We start from the raw sequence: 17316 nt of genomic DNA, 5'->3' as shown, positions 1-17316 counted from the left end.
TATAGTGTACTGCAGTATAGCCTAATAGTTCATCACCTTTTAAGGTAAACGTCAGCCTCATTGCGTAGAAAGTATTTTTTTTAATGCTAGTCCATATTTATTTGGGATCTATCGCATCCCACAACTGTCCCAAAATATGTTAGAAATATTTATTTCTCGCACAGAATAGAATGGGTCGACTTTTGTACTATGGGGGTTTGTAGATTGACATAGGCTAGTGGTTTTGCTGTTCCTTAGGCCTTACTCATCTTGTTGGCTGACGAAAAGTAAGTGTGGACAGTTCTTCCAACGTCTTCATTATACACATCGGAATTGAATAAGGACACGCACAGTTGCGTCCCCGAAGTGTCTGTCTTCACTTGTAGCCTGTGAGAGGTGAAGGAGAGCCATGTGAGTGAGAGGTGCTTCAGAGCACTCAGGGAGAAGGGAACAATGACCACGGGCCGCAAAAGGCATGGATTATTTTGGGGTGCTTTATGGCCACACAAAAAGGAAATTCAATGGCATTATCAAGTGCTTGTCAAATTGTGATTGAGATACTGATGAAGTTTACAGCCTGAGCTGTAAATCATCCTTAGTGTCGCATCATGAAGCATTACAATGTATTACAAATCAAAACATATAGCCCTACGTTTGTAGAACAACTAAAGTTACATTAATAACACTAAATTAAGCATATAGGAGGACTTGTTTATTTGTTAACCGCTCAACACAGAATAGCCGCATGTGCACACTCAAATCGTTTGGAGAAAATATCCTTTCTATTTTATTCAGCTTTGTTCAATTGTATTCTTCATACTATAAAACAATATAAAATCATGCCACAGAATTCTAACCAAATCTTGTCTGCTAAATGAACTAGTGTACCTCACAGCTTAATGGCATAGCCAGATCAGGACCTAACATAACTCAGAGTATGCTATTCTATTCTTTTGAAATACATTTTCTTCATATGTTGTTGTAGGCTATATTACATGGATGTAGTAGACTTTTAAAAATGTATATGTGGCTTGTAGGCTGTGTGGCCGGCCAGACCTGGCTGTGTGGCCGGCCAGACCTGGCTGTGTGGCCTGCGGGACCTAGCCGACTGGTCCAATGTGGCTGAACAACTGGTACTATATGGCAGACTAAGTGTTACTATCTTGCCGGCAGGCCCACTGGTCTTATCTGGCAACATCGAGTGGAAAGCCTTTTCAGAAGAGTGGAGGCAATTATATCAACAAAGGGGGGACAAACTCCATATTAATGCCCCCGATATGGAATGAGATGTTCGGCAAGCAGGTGTCCACATACTTTTAGTCATGTAATGTATATTGATCATTTGAGGCACATGCTTCCATGCAAATGATTTTCCCCCCAATATTTGTCTGAGTTCAAGAACCATCCAGTCCATTAGTGGAATATAAGCGGCAATTAAGCATATAGGAGGACTTATTTCTTTGTTAACCGCTCTTCACAGAATAGCCGCACGTGCGCACTCTTTTTATGCACATATTTTGACATGCTTTTGATGACTTTGATTGTGATTGTTTTTTTGATATACTAGAATAGGTTTGGTTAAAAATGTGTTGATGTGTAGAGTTCTTCTCATTGGGTGGTAAGCTATGAGTACAACATACAACACTCCTTCCGTGGCCTCCAACTGCTCTTAAATGCTAGTAAAACCAAATGCATGCTTTTCAACCGTTCGCTGCCTGCACCCGCACGCCCGACTAGCATCACCACCCTGGATGGTTCCGACCTAGAATATGTGGACATCTATAAGTACCTAGGTGTCTGGCTAGACTGTAAACTCTCCTTCCAGACTCATATCAAACATCTCCAATCTAAAATCAAATCTAGAGTCGGCTTTCTATTCCGCAACAAAGCCTCCTTCACTCACGCCGCCAAACTTACCCTAGTAAAACTGACTATCCTACCGATCCTCGACTTCGTTGATGTCATCTACAAAATAGCTTCCAACACTCTACTCAGCAAACTGGATGCAGTTTATCACAGTGCCATCCGTTTTGTTACTAAAGCACCTTATACCTCCCACCACTGCGACCTGTATGCTCTAGTCGGCTGGCCCTCGCTACATATTTGTCGCCAGACCCACTGGCTCCAGGTCATCTACAAGTCCATGCTAGGTAAAGCCCCACCTTATCTCAGTTCACTGGTCACGATGGCAACATCCACCCGTAGCACGCGCTCCAGCAGGTGTATCTCACTGATCATCCCTAGAGCCAACACCTCATTTGGCCGCCTTTCGTTCCAGTTCTCTGCTGCCTGTGACTGGAACGAATTGCAAAAATCGCTGAAGTCGGAGACTTATCTCCCTCACCAACTTCAAACATCTGCTATCTGAGCAGCTAACCGATCGCTGCAGCTGTACATAGTCTTACCTACCTCTTCCCCATACTGTTTATATTTATTTACCTTTCTGCTCTTTTGCACACCAATATCTCTACCTGTACATGACCATCTGATCATTTATCACTCCAGTGTTAATCTGCAAAATTTTTATTATTCGCCTACCTCCTCATGCCTTTTGCACACAATGCATATAGACTCTCTTTTTTTCTACTGTGTTATTGACTTGTTAATTGTTTACTCCATGTGTAACTCTGTGTTGTCTGTTCACACTGCTATGCTTTATCTTGGCCAGGTCGCAGTTGCAAATGAGAACTTGTTCTCAACTAGCCTACCTGGTTAAATAAAGGTGAAATAAAAAATAAAAAAAATTAAATCAAGACGAGGCTGTAGTAGAAGTTGCATCTGATTGACGATTCATGGTTATTTTTCATCAAGGAAAATTCTACTCCTGGAGTTCAATTTATTTTTCTTAAAGTTGGTTTTCTCTCTCACTTAATTCCCAGGTCAAAGGTGGTAAGTGTTTTTCTACAAACCTTTTGTTGAATGGGCATTGATAAATACTGTTTCTAGTATGTTAGAGATGGGATTCTGCTCAAGGTTGAGCATGTGTTTAGGAATAAGCACTGCATTCGGCTCATTAAGTACAGAATCAGCAAACAAATGCACGTTGGGTGGTTTACATATGTAGTCACTGGTCTTTAACTACCAGATTTTTTTGTCTTACAATTTTGTTTTATGATATTGGTTGGATTTATATACAATTTTCCTCGATGCTCGAAGCACTTCATTAACGTTGTACGGGGGAAACACTACATCCATGAGCAATATGTAGTAACCACCTGGGTGATGACATGGTAGCCATTATGCACCAGACAGCTTACACATCAGCCATCACAGTGCAGAGATGAGGAGAGTGAATCATGACAATGAATTTATGTTGTAATTTCTTTGTCTGATTACAAGTTAGTCAGATTGTCTCCTCTAATCCTGAATACTGTTAAAATACACATAAAATAACTCAACACAGACACCTGAGTAAATAGGTATTCATTTATTGCTAGAATCATCCTTTAATACATAACACAGCTAATACAAATGGAAAAAAAAGATACACCGACCAAGACCAGTATTGTATACCGTTGTTATACTTTCACTGTAAGCTTTGAAAATGACTTTGGGAGAAAAATAACATGGTAATCTCATATATTTCTTTGTGGTTCAGTTAGAGAATTTTATAGACGGTTAAAACCAAATCCATTGAAAAAGAACACGTGTACATAATATACAACAAGGCACTGAGGAAGAATCCTGCATATCTTTGGGTGGAGCTACCGCCCGCGGAGTTCCAGTGAAATGCTGTGGGGTGTCGCTTATTTTAAAGCAACCTTGCAGGAACTTTACGAGAACTTTGCTGGTAGAGGGAAATAATGAAGCACCTTCCAAGCTGGAGATCTTTTGAGTATGTACTGCTGTGTTTTTCGTCCAGATGTTTAAAGTAAACGTGATTATTTTGGACCAAGCTGCCCTATCTATATTATAATACACTAAGCTTTCTAAGCTGAAGGGAGGGTCTACTCCTAGCATTTTTGGCCAATTTTCAGAATCTTTGTCTTGTTTCCAGATTTTTGTGTTTGGAATGGCACTGTTGCTATTGCATCATGTCAGTGCCATTATGAAGTGATTTCACTCCTAAGGCAAAGCCTATAAAAGCATGGGTCCAGCTACTCAGTGGGTATAGCAATAATCATGCCCAGACGCAGACGATCTACTTCTCGCCCAGTCCGCAGGAGGCGTAAAAAAACTCTTGGGTCCCTAGTTAGAAAGTTAGGCCCCTTCCCTTACTAGCCCATCAGGTAAGTGTCCTTTGGGCTGCAAAGCTCACTAGTCCAAAGTCTTCTAAATAAAAACGAGGACTTTAAACTAACTACGACCAATCAGATTAAGTGTTAACCGGCAATGGCAGACATCCACATAGTAGATGTTTTGGCGGTGTTGTAGGTGGAACTGCATTGGAGCCATAAATCGGTAAACAGCTGCTCTTGCGATCATTGTCACGAAGCCACACCCGCCCCACTCATGTTAGAAGTTCCGAACGAGAAGGTGTAGGTTATATAGAAATGATTACCCTCAAATTGAAAAATCATTAAACGAATGAGGATTTCTATCATCCTATTTGAGGTGTAGATTACATCTCACATTCCAGTGTTTGAACTTGTAAACACAGATGCATATGGGATTTCTGTTCATGCGACTCTGCAGCATATGGCGATGTACACTTTAGGAGTAACGCTGGGATCCAATATTTTTTTTTGGACAGCTCTAATGCGGTGCCACTTCCGACACCGCAAAAACGACACAGCAAAAAGAACCGATGTCGGCTAAAGCGGATCTGATTCAAAGGAGCTCTCAGGCTAGGATTCAATCGGATCAAGTGTGAACAGGCGACAGCTGACGCCTACATAGCTGGTGTTTTGGCGGTGTCTGAGGTGTAACTACATTAAGAGCTGTCAAGCAACAATAAGGATTTGTATCAGCCTAATCGAAGTGTAGAGGCTGCATAGGATTATTACTAATGCGACTCGGTCCATCCAATGGCAATTTCCACAATAGCCTACCGCACAGAGCTTCTTGTGGATTTGATGTGGTTCTAGCCCCGACATAGCCAAAACAACCGATATGCAAATGTCGGCTAAAGCGGATCTGATAAAATTGGGCCCTTTCTATTTTTAATATTTTCAATTTTTGGGGGGTTTGGATTGGCACCGCTATGGGAGATTATGCTGTCATAAAGCATTTGATGCAAGTTAAGATGTACATTTGTGGGCCATAATTGACTGGACATTCCTAATTACCATGGCAATTAGGTCTCACAATAGTAATATTACATTTGCAACATGCAGTACAGTATAAACTGCACTGCTACGCTTATAGTCTATGGCAGGCAGTGGGTAAAATCTTGGGCAGTATCTCATGACCCGCTGCCCTGATGTCCCCCAACTCTTAAAAGTGAGGTGTATATAATGAGTTAAAAAAGCACGAGTCAAATAAGCACTAGGCCTAAAATCCTTTCAAATAATGCTGTCAAATAAAGCGAGGCATATAATGAGTCAAATAAGCACTAGGCCTGAAACAGTCCTTTGTAGACACACTGGAGAGGTGGAAATTCCACTTCCACACTTTGAAGTGGACGCATCCATGCAAACTACAAATTTTAGCAGGTCACTTCACTCAAAACTTTAGATTTTTGGGGCAGCTAAAACTCTGATTTGGTCCAACAATACAATATTGATTCCTGCATGAAAGTGTTTGCCTTGCCCCGTTTTTCCCTGTGTGCTCCGAGTAGTCTAGATGGAGAGAAGGGAAGAGAAGAATGCAATAATTGTGGAGCATTTAAAAATCCAATGGCAAGAAGAAACCGTAGGCTACTATTGGGGTTTTGGTTTCGAGTTTCCCCTCCCTCAGTGATTAGCCCCAAGTGTGATAGCCTATTTGTACACAAGTACATTTCTCTCTATTAAACAAAATAAATCTGCAATTCTGAAGCCCTATTTTGACAGTAATATTCTAGCAACAATAGCCTAATTGTCAATCCAAAATTCATGCCAATCACTCACTGGTTTAGGTATGCCTATTTCACATCAAAATCGATGTATCATGCATTCCTGCTTGGACCTGTTAAATGACACAACTTGAGTTGAGAAAATTGGTATACCCAGAAAGCTGAACAAATGTTTTATTTGTACGAGGGGGAAATTTTCATTAAATCAAATAATTAATTTCCAATGATTTACCGTCTGTAAGGATGGGGTGCCGCTAAGCAGTCTGCTATTTTAAGGGTTTATTCCAAGCACTTTTAACCCTTTAATCACTGGCAATGTTCCCCTTTCAACAATCATTATATATTTAAAAATGCCACTTGAAAATAATTTGAGTATTGAGTTGCATATTTCCATTTCTTGATAATAAAAGAGATGGTTCCTTAACAATCGGGAAGGGCCCAAAATTTCCAAAGCTTAGAAGTGGGCGTCCAATTGAGGTTTCATCCATTAGAAGAACCAAACATGGTACTCGTGAGTTGGTAGAAGTTTCTCCTAACCGCTGGTCCAGGGTCAGATTTATTATTATTTTTCAATCTGGGGTTTGGGGTTGGGTAATCTGATCCTAGATCTGTGGTTAGGGACGACTTCTACCTCGAACCCTTATAGATTCTGACTGGCCATGCCCCAACTCCGCACACTCATAGGAACCACCCCAGTAACACTAGTCTCACCCTGTAACAAAAGCCCTTGTAATGGTAGCATGTTAGCATAAGAAAGACAAAGCTAGCTGGTTAGCAATAAGAGCCATGAGAAAGTCAGTCTGGCCCAGAGTGTTCAAAATCACATTTCTCCAAAACACTGAGGGAAAGGTGTCCTGACAAGGCTGTCGCAGGACTCAACCTCCCCCAGCCCTCTGCTAAGTGATGAAAGGTGAAAGGTGAAAGGTCTTGGACGACACCTCACCAGGTGCTACACTGGCTACCGTAGCTGCTGATGGATGCAGAGTTGCTGTAGCGCTTTTTAACGATCATGCTAATGTATGCTTTCATCAGCTTGGCAATGTCCATAACCTGGGGAAAGAGTGAAGGAGGCGCAGTTAGGACCTTACAGTTGACACAGTCGCTGTATAACAGAAAATGGTTTGCAACACTTTCTATGGACGTATAATTATAATACCGTGTACCATTATTATATTGCATTAAAAAACATTCCATTACCACCATGGCTCCTTATAACAGCCTATATAATGCACAAATGGGATCATTGGTGGCTTAACATACCAGACTGGTCTCGAAGAGCAGTTCGCGGCCCTCCACGGCTATTTTGTAGGCATTTGGCAGTGGGGCCCCAAACGAAAGGATGAGCTCATAGGGGAAGACCTCCAGGGGCCAGGGTTCGCCACGCTTATACACCGAGATGGCCTCCCTGCTCACCCCCAGCCACAGCTCCACTGGAAAGGCCCCGTCACAGGACTAGGAAAGGAGACAAGAAGGAGACATGGTATGAGTAGGAGAAATGGGTAAATTATGGTGATTCACTTATAGAGTTTTCCATTTCGGTCCGGATCTGGGCGTTATTTCTTTGTTTCAGTCGAACACTATGCATCCTCATCAAGCCCTTGAATCAGGATTGTGTTCAAAAGGCACTAAACGTAAGAAAACAGACTGAATCAACAGGGAAACACAAATCAATTAGTTTTCCGGATTTATTTATTTTTTTTACATTTTCCATTGTGTGCCCTAATGAACACAACCTAGGTGTGATAGTGGTAGAGTAGAACAAAAATGCGAAATGACAGAGGATCCCAGACAAAACGGTGTAAGAAACCCTGTGCTAAATGTCTAAAATTGAAATGTAAACCACTGTTTGGTAAGGGCCACTCACCTCCACTTCGAAGAGCGTGGATCCGTAGCCGGGCCACTCTTTGACCAGGGCCATGTACTTCACCATGGCCAGCTCCTGGTTCATCCCCTGCAGCTTCTTCCACTTGTCCACCAGGCTGGCTCGTGCTGCCGCTATCTCCTCCCTCATCCAGGCCTCGAGCGTGTTCTCCTCCTCCAACTTCTGGCGGCTCATTGAGCCGCTCCTGAAACTACGCCTTAGCGTTCCCTCCAAGAAGCTGGAGCGCTTCTTCTCCAAGGTTCCATCGGAACGGTCCACCACTGACCCCATGCCCAAACCAGTGGCCGGGGAGAAAGTCTTGGCGGAATTTTGGATGCGGGCACGCAACCGAGTCATAGGGAACACCTGAGACATTTCGGGCACGGTAGCTTGGGGGTTGTAGTCTCCGAGGAGGTATTGTAGTCTTAGGGCAGCCAGGAACTGGAGGGTCTCCTCCGGAGCTGGGTAATGGCCTCTGATCACCGCCTCATGGGCCTGGAGGAGGACAAGAGAAAGAGAAAGGAGGAAAGAGGAAAAAGAGTGTGGGGTAGTGAAAGAGATTGTCTTTGACAAGCTGTTATCATCGGATTAACGTTTAGACTGGCAGACACACAGCCAACAACAATTACGGATCTTGATAATTTAAAGTATGTAGACCGACCGACAGACAAAAACAGTGTGGATGGATATTTTTTTGCTGGTTCATACCTGCTCAAACATGAAGGCAAACTCAACACAGTCCCTGGGTACATTATCTGTGTCTAAGAAGCAGTAAAGCTTAAAATAGAACTTCCAGCCTGTCTTGGTCTCATCTTGACTTGCAGAGAGCCTGGAAAAGATGAGTGAGTGTTACTAGTACTGTTCATACACACACACACACACACACACACACCAGGGCAGTCAGGGTAGGCTAATAAAATAGGTGTTAAAAGAAAGAAAAAATGTTTTGGGGGGCTTTTATGCCCAAACTACCAACATTTGCTGAAACTACATCAAAATCTCTCGTTGTACCTTCCCATCTAGTCAAATCGTTGACATGCGCAGCCATTCCTTACTCCACTCAATGCATAGGCCTTGCTGTTTATACTAGCTTCCTTTGTTGCATTGAGCAAAGTTCATATTTTGTGCATTAGTATTGTCTTGAAAGCTTCAACATTATTTGGGCGTGTCAACATAATTTGGCGTGCATCCCTTCAACTCAGTAAAAAAGCTAGCTAGTGAGCAAAAACAACCTGACAAAATAGGACTGAGGTAGGACTAAATGCATTTTCTTTAGCAATTTGCAGGTTAGGCTACTGTTGAATGAACATGTGAATAACGGTTTATTGGTGTATTCAAACTTGCAAAATGTAATCGGTGTGTGTGTGTGAAATGACCTGTGCCCACAAACCGTCTCCTGGCTTGTCCACAAACGGAAAGAATTATAGCTGGCTAGACAAAGATGCTGTCCACTTTGCACCATAGAGTTAACCTGCCCCAGCGCTATCCATTCACCAGTGCTGAATCCTCAGCTACCGTTATAAAAGATTTTCCTTTTGAAGCTTAATTTTCTCATTGTTTGGTCGAGTTTGCTTTATTTACCTTGATGAAGTATGTAGTATTTTTGATTTCTGCCTTTTATTTCAATGTAGATTTATTGTTGGAGCTATCTGTTGAGTAAATCTGGCTTTGATAATACCCTGTACCTACTCAGCCACCGCACGTCACTGACACACACACACACTTTATCACTCAAACGTACTTTTCAAACTTGGCAAGGACGTCAGCCACCACTGTGCGGCTCTCAATGGCTTTGTCAGTGGTGTCATTGTGCTCAAACAGGGCGAACATGTTCCTGCTGTCCTCCATGGCCAAGCCCCGTATTAGCTTCTCCACCACCTGGGACACATACACACACACAGTTATCAACTGTGAAGTAAGCGATCAAACAAATGAGTCAAAGTAACAAAAACGGGACAAAAAAGTAAACTTTTAGCAGTTTACGGTGGTTATCTTCAGCTAACTTACCTCCGGTATTCAGCACACTGTAGACAGATATGTTGTATTTTGGTTAAGGTTATTGCAGTCCGTTACCCATTACCGTTGGATCACCACAACCCTAAACTCCCAACTTGTTTCCCTCCCCGGCTCTCACCTCTCCGGCGGTGGTGTGAGAGTCGATGGTGATTTTGCAGGAGCCTCCGCCATGGCAGTGCACCGTGGTGGTCATATCCTGACGTGCCACCACGGCCCGGATCTCCTCCTGGGAGGGTACGTACTCCCGGCCACGCGTCTTCCTCAGGGAATCCAGGCCGAATGAGGCGTAGCGTTCTATCTCCATGCCTGGGAAGAGCTCCCGAGCCCTGGAGGAGAAACAGAGGGGGAGCCCTGTTATGCTGGTGCTTTTGTTAAGTTTTAAGGCTCTGCGATACTAATGAAGCATTACTTTCATGACCTGGAAATAGCCATTTCAGGATGTGCTATACCAGATGTGAATTCTACCTGACCTGCTAGCTCCCACCATATTTCACATCTATGAATGTGACGTGGTCATTTGGTAACACTTTATATGAAGACGGTATAGATAATGCCCTCATAACACCTATACATAACACTATTCATGACCCCTTTGTGAATGCTGCGGTATCATAACATCCTTCATAACACATTTATTCAACATCATTCATAAGGAACCTTGAAAATATATGTTTTTCTTTTCAGTAATTCCAGTAGAAATCTAGTGGGAGTGAGCCTGATGGTTTGGTGTTACTGGGTTAGTCCTGCACACCACAAGACTGTCTTAGCCTCTGCTGAGCTAAAGCCAAGGCATTAACTTCAGGTCTCAACATGTTACAATGACATCAATTGCTCTGGTGACATCCAGACCTGGGATCAAATAGTACTTTTTGGACTATTCCAATGGTTCCATTGTGCCAGGCAAGCTCAATAATCAAGCACAGCTAGTTAGAGCAGCCTTTCTCAAACCTCTCTTCAGGAACCCCCATCCGTATTTGAACTATTCCAGAGCAAGCAAACCTGATTCAATTGGTCAACTAATCATCAAGCCCTTACCTAATTGAATCAGGTGTGCTAGTTTGAGGTTACAGCAAAACTGTGAAATGTCTGGGAGCCCCCGAGGAGAGGTTTGAGAAGCACTATAGTATTTGAAATACACAATTTACACCGAGGTCTGATTCCAACCCCTAGGCAGGGATGCCAAACTCAATTCCTGGATGGCTGAGTGTCTTGCAAGTTCTCTCTCCTACCTTGTACATGATTGATCAATTAAGGTCATTGATTAGTTAGGAACTCTACTTACCTGATTGTTTAGGTCTTAATTGGAAAATGATTTAAAGGAGATAACAAAAACCAGCAGATACATGGCCCTCAATGAATTTATTTAGTTAAATAAAGGTTCAATAAAAGAAATTAAAAACAAAATATATAACATCGTCCTCCGGAAATTGAGTTTGACACCTCAGCCTTACTGCCATTGTGGCCCTGAGCAACCCCTAAACTGCTACCTGGGTAATATTCCGAGGCTTAGCCGGTGCTCCCAGACTGGTGCGTAAATAGTGTGTCAGGAGGTTGGGTACTGTGACAGTAAAAACATGAATTTCCGTTGTACTGATGACTAAAGAGCTATTCGAAGGGACTTTAATTTAAAAATGTTTTATGAATGATGATAAATAAATGTGTTATGACGATTGTTATGAATAATATTGCAACACATGTGTTATGATAATATTTCAACACTCAAAGGTGTTATGAATAATATTGCAACACCCATAAAGGTGTTTTGAATAATATTGCAACACTCATAAAGGTGTTATGAATAATATTGCAACACTCATAAAGGTGTTATGAATAATATAATATTGCAACACCCATAAAGGTGTCATGAATAATATTGCAACGCTCATAAAGGTGTCATGAATAATATTGCAACGCTCATGAAGGTGTCATGAATAATATTGCAACGCTCATAAAGGTGTCATGAATAATATTGCAACGCTCATAAAGGTGTCATGAATAATATTGCAACGCCCATAAAGGTGTCATGAATAATATTGCAACGCCCATAAAGGTGTCATTAATAATATTGCAACACTCATAAAGGTGTTATGAATAATATAATATTGCAACACCCATAAAGGTGTCATGAATAATATTGCAACGCCCATAAAGGTGTCATGAATAATATTGCAACGCTCATAAAGGTGTTATGAATAATATTGCAACACTCATAAAGGTGTTATGAATAATATAATATTGCAACACCCATAAAGGTGTTATGAATAATATTACAACACTCATAAAGGTGTTATGAATAATATTGCAACACCCATAAAGGTGTTTTGAATAATATTGCAACACCCATAAAGGTGTTATGAATAATATTGCAACACTCATAAAGGTGTTATGACTAATATTGCAACACTCAGGTGTCATGAATAATATTGCAACACTCAAAGGTGTCATGAATAATATTGCAACACTCATAAAGGTGTTATGAATAATATTGCAACACTCAAAAAGGTGTTATGAATAATATTGCAACACTCAAAGGTGTTATGAATAATATTGCAACACTCAGGTGTTATGAATAATATTGCAACACTCAAAGGTGTCATGAATAATATTGCAACGCCCATAAAGGTGTCATGAATAATATTGCAACGCCCATAAAGGTGTTATGAATAATATTGCAACACTCATAAAGGTGTTATGAATAATATTGCAACACTCATTAAGGTGTCATGACTTGTTCCAATAAGGTGTTACCCCCATCATATAAAGTGCTCCTGCTCATTAAGCAGATGGTTTTATGCAAAGTGTTTTACTATCAGCTATCAAAAATACCCAGCATGTGCGGCCCACAACACTCTGATCCTTCTAATGTGTCGTTCAACAGAAAGCAAGACTGACCAAATGTCATATTTGCTACAACACTGGGCCCTCTCACCTCTTGAAGTGGAACTTGAGGTATTTGAGGATTCCGCGCGATGGCATGAACGTGCAGCACATGCATGCCAGGATCCTCCAGCTGCACAGGTTCCCAGGGCTGCAGGGCTGTGGGGGACGAGTGGTCTGTTTGACCAGCTGGCAGTAGAGCTCATCCCTCAGGGGCCTCAGCTCCTGGCCCGTCTGCAGCACACCCTGGATGATGGTCACGGGGTCGGTAACACCCTCCAGGTGCTGCAGCAAGTTGAACATCTTGAGCGCCTCGTCCTGGAGTGTCGTGTAGCCCTTGTTCCTCAGGGCTGCAGAGGGGAAAGGGGGTAGGTAAGGGACAATTATAGATAATAACTCAATATTTTCAGAACAGGACATGTCTAATGTACTTATAGTGTGTGTGTGTGTGTGTGTGTGTTTGCGTGTGGCCCTAGATTTTCAATGCTGTTTTGGGGAGAGGGAAGAGGTTACTGTCAGTTGGTGAAAAGTGAGAGCGAGAGCGAGAGAGAGAGAAATACAAATTGTGTGTGTGTGTCTGAGAGAGAAAGAGAGAGAGATGCATGTGTGTGCATGTAGAGGGAAAGAAAGAGGTTGCTATCAGTTGGTGATGTTGGTGAGGGAGGGAGCGGGTGCATAATGAAAGGAGCATAGTGTGCGATCTTACAGCTGATGTGGATGTCTCCGTAGGGCAGGGGCAGCAGTGGCGAGTGGAGCGGGTGGTGGCTGAAGCGCAGGATGGGGTTCCTCTTATAGATTTGCTCCACCACCTCGGAGTTCAGACAGTTCTCCTATGGATATAGAATGACATGACAATCTCATCGGAGAGGAGTAAAGGACGCTTCAATCTAATTATTTCTCTAAATAAATCTATCACTATTATATAAATACACATAATCATGGCTGTCAGGGATGTTTCCAGAGTGACTTAGTTTTTTCATTAATTTTTATTTAAAAATGATTGAAAAACCTTGATGTCCTGGATGAGCTTCTGGGTGGGGGTGTTGATGGGGGCCTTGGTGTCGATGACGTTCTGCATGGCGCTGGCCCAGCGCGTGGACTCGTTCAGGAGCTTGGTGTAGAGACGGTACGAGTGCTTCCGGCCGTAAACTGTGACGTTCCAGTAACCTGGGAAGCGAAAAGAGTGGAGGATTTAAAATTACAATTACATTTACTGAAAATGTATGAATTCAGTGTCAGTTGTTTTGGATATCATCTAGATTCAGGCCTATATGATCAGGACTATTTTCTAAGTAAGATCAACATTAATAATTTTTAACATTAAACCTGTCTTCGATTTTAAACTTGTCTTTGTATTTTATAAAAACAGAAAAAAATTATGCTTTTTATTAAAACTGAAAGGGTATCTTGAAAAATTAATATAAGACTTATATCAGTCTTAAGTATAAGCTCCTTCTGATTGTACGTAGACTATACATTTACATAAATCTGTTTTCGTTATAAAAACAATTATTCGTATAGTTTTTCCCCAAATTCAGTTTTGTCAGTTTTGTTTTTCTAGATTTCTATTTTGCAATTTTCTTTCTCAGGTTTTTCAGGTTTTTGCTCTCAATCGCACAGCAAAATTGAAAGTCCACAACAATGCTAAAACCACATCAGGAGACCACTTTTTAGGTCTGAAACTAGGTCTGAAGATTTTGGGGTGTAGTTACACTTTAGTTCAAGTGTGCACCTAGCAAGATGACAGAGGCGTCATGCCGATAAATCTATTTTAAAAAAATTGTTTCTCTGCAATACTACTAGCCACCTAGCAATTTTATGAAGTTGGCTTTAGCTACTCCAGATAGGTCCCCAAACTCCCAACCTCATAACTAGCTACCAAGAAGCAATTTCAGACTATCAATCAATTTAGAGTAGCTAACTTGTCTAACTACAGTGCCTTCAGAAAGTATTCACTCCCTTGACTTTTTGCACATTTTGTTATCTTACGATAAACACAAAATACTCTGTAATGTCAAAGACAAGGAACATTTTTAACATTTGTCAAAAAAAAAGATGAAAAATAAAACCCTAATATACACTACAAAATCAAAAGTATGTGGACTCCTGCTCATCAAAAATCTCATTCCAAAATCACAGGCATTAATATGGAGTTGGTCCTCCCTTTGCTGCTATACCAGCCTCCACTCTTCTGGGAAGGCTTTCCACTAGATGTTGGAACATTGCTATGGGGATTTGCTTCCATTCAGCCACAAGAGCATTAGTGAGGTCGGGCATTGATGTTGGACGATTAGGTCTGGCTCGCAATCGGCGTTCCAATTCATCCCAAAGGTGTTCGATGGGGTTGAGGTCAGGGCTCTGAGCAGGACCTCGCATTGTGCACGGGGGCATTGTCATGCTGAGACAGGAAAAGGACTTCCCCCAAACTGTTGCTACAACGTTGGAAGCACAGAATCGTCTAGAATGTAATTGTATGCTGTAGTGTTAATATTTCACTTCACTGGAACTAAGGGGCCTAGCCCGAACCATGAAAAACAGCCCGAGGCCATTGTTCATCCTCCACAAAACTTTACAGTTGGCACAATACATTGGGGCAAGTAGCGTTCTTCTGGCATCCGCCAAAGCCTGATTCATCCGTCAAACTGCCAGATGGTGAAGCGTGATTCATCACTTAAGAGAACGCGTTTCCACTGCTCCAGAGTCCAATGGCAGCGAACTTTACAGCCAATTCTTGGCATTGCGCATGGTGATCTTAGGCTTGTGTGAGGCTGCTCGGCCATGTAAACCCATTTCATGAAGCTCCCGACAAACATTTCTTGTGCTTATGTTGCTTCCAGAGGCAGTATGGAACTCGGTAGTGAGTGTTGCAACCGATGACAGATGATTTTTGCGCTGTACGCGCTTCAGCACCCTCCGGCGGTCCCATTCTGTGAGCTTATGTGGTCTACCACTTCGTGGCTGAGCCGTTGTTGCTCCTAACCGGTTCCACTTCATAACAACAGCACTTACAGTTGACCGGGGAATCCTATGACGATGCCACGTTGAAAGTCACTGAGCTGTTCAGTAAGGCCATTCTACTGCCAATGTTTGTCTATGGAGATTGCATGACTGTGTGCTCGATTTTATACACCTGTCAGCAACGGGAGTGGTTGAAATAGCCAAATCCACTAATTTTAAGGGGCGTCCACATACTTTTGTATATATAGTGTATTTTTCAGTGAGCTTTGTGTATACTCACTTCTTAGGATGCGTATCAAAGTAGTTTAGTGGAAGTATATCAATTATCAATTAATTAGTAAGGCTGATGGAACAGATCAGAATGTTAAGCTTAAATTGTTGATAAACTATTATTTCTTCACATTTTAGGCACAGCAAAGTGTACACGATTGTAGGCCTACGTGTGAATGTTCCAGAATTCACTTTGCGAGAAAAACACCTTTCTAAAATGTGCACCGCTTTTGAGAGCAGTTTCATGGAGAGAGATGGACCTATCCGGTCGAAATTTAGAAAGAGGGGAGGATTAAAGATGCAACAACTATCATGGGCTGATAATATGACTAGGATAATGCCTTTCGCAGCTAGAAAAGGAAAAAGAAAGCCAATAGAACTGGAGGAAGTGAGGAAGTATTTATAAATTAATTGCCTCCACGTTTTTATGGTGGGATTTTGGATATAGGCTACTTTGAAGCAAGGTAAGATATGCCTCATAATATGAACTAAAATATCAGGTTTCATATATAGCGAGAGAGGGCTAATGATAGGCCTAACCATGCTCTGGAATATGGAAAGGCTTTCCCTATAACCTTCTCAATTAACCCCCTGGAGTTGACTGATGCATCAGTCAGTTGAAGTTACAGATATCAGTTTTTGTTTTGCATTGTGAGACCATGAGACATCCCGAAAATCGGTCTTCTCACGAAAACGTCTGTAGCTTCTGAACAGTTTGACCTACAAACTATTATGACCACTCTATGGAAAGGGGATATTCTCCGTTTTGCTCTACGACCCCCACAAGTGTCAGGGGACTCGTCTGATGTCGGTACAGTCGATATGCCGAACTGAGTCCGAACTGTTTGGGCTACAAACTAATGTGACCCCACTGTGGAAAGGGAACACGGTGGTGTTCTCTGTTTTGCTCTACGACCCCCACAACTGTCGCGGGAAGTATGATGGCAGTTTGTGCCTACCAAAAAAAGTGGTTATGTGTAAAAATGACAAAAAACATAATACGAGCATTCTTATGTCTCCTAGATAAAGGACAAGCACTTCAATACCTTGTTTTTTATGTAGCTTTTTTGCCATTTATGAATATGTTATTCAATGCGTTTCTCTGGGCTATAGTAGTAAAGACCATACTCAATATTACATCCCCCCCAAAAATACACATATTTCTTCTGATACCTAAAGGGGTCCTAAAATTCAAAATCAAATAGCTAAATTATCCAAATTATGACCATCTTAAAACAATTCCATATGTCAGCTTAGAACCCCCCCAACAGCTTTTAAGAATGAAATGTTAACTAACCTATGCCTACCTGGCAGAATAATATCATGATTATTCGCAACAATCTAGATACAATTTTTTTGCAAACTCCATCTCATGTGCTACAGAAACACCTCTAATCAAACAACAGTCCTAAGTGCCTGT

At 41.8% G+C, this 17316-nt stretch overlaps 1 protein-coding gene across 1 annotated transcript in view; it reads right to left on the bottom strand.

Moving 5' to 3' along the window:
- Positions 1 to 3391: 3391 nt before the first annotated feature.
- Positions 3392 to 17316, bottom strand: part of myo10 (myosin X) — a 258704-nt gene continuing 244779 nt past the window's right edge. The window contains exons 33-41 of the mRNA XM_036985483.1: positions 13678 to 13835; positions 13375 to 13498; positions 12721 to 13018; positions 9910 to 10117; positions 9517 to 9653; positions 8484 to 8604; positions 7779 to 8270; positions 7175 to 7366; positions 3392 to 6964 (exon numbers count right to left, since the gene is read on the bottom strand). Of these exons, the coding sequence (XP_036841378.1) occupies positions 6854 to 6964; positions 7175 to 7366; positions 7779 to 8270; positions 8484 to 8604; positions 9517 to 9653; positions 9910 to 10117; positions 12721 to 13018; positions 13375 to 13498; positions 13678 to 13835 (1841 nt within the window). The 3' untranslated portion in view covers positions 3392 to 6853. The remainder of the gene's footprint in view (positions 6965 to 7174; positions 7367 to 7778; positions 8271 to 8483; positions 8605 to 9516; positions 9654 to 9909; positions 10118 to 12720; positions 13019 to 13374; positions 13499 to 13677; positions 13836 to 17316) is intronic.

This window comes from Oncorhynchus mykiss, chromosome 8 (assembly GCF_013265735.2).
Source record: "Oncorhynchus mykiss isolate Arlee chromosome 8, USDA_OmykA_1.1, whole genome shotgun sequence".
Taxonomy (NCBI): domain Eukaryota; kingdom Metazoa; phylum Chordata; class Actinopteri; order Salmoniformes; family Salmonidae; genus Oncorhynchus; species Oncorhynchus mykiss.
The sequence above is the reverse complement of the archived record's forward strand: the minus strand, read 5'-3'. Positions and strand labels throughout refer to the sequence as shown.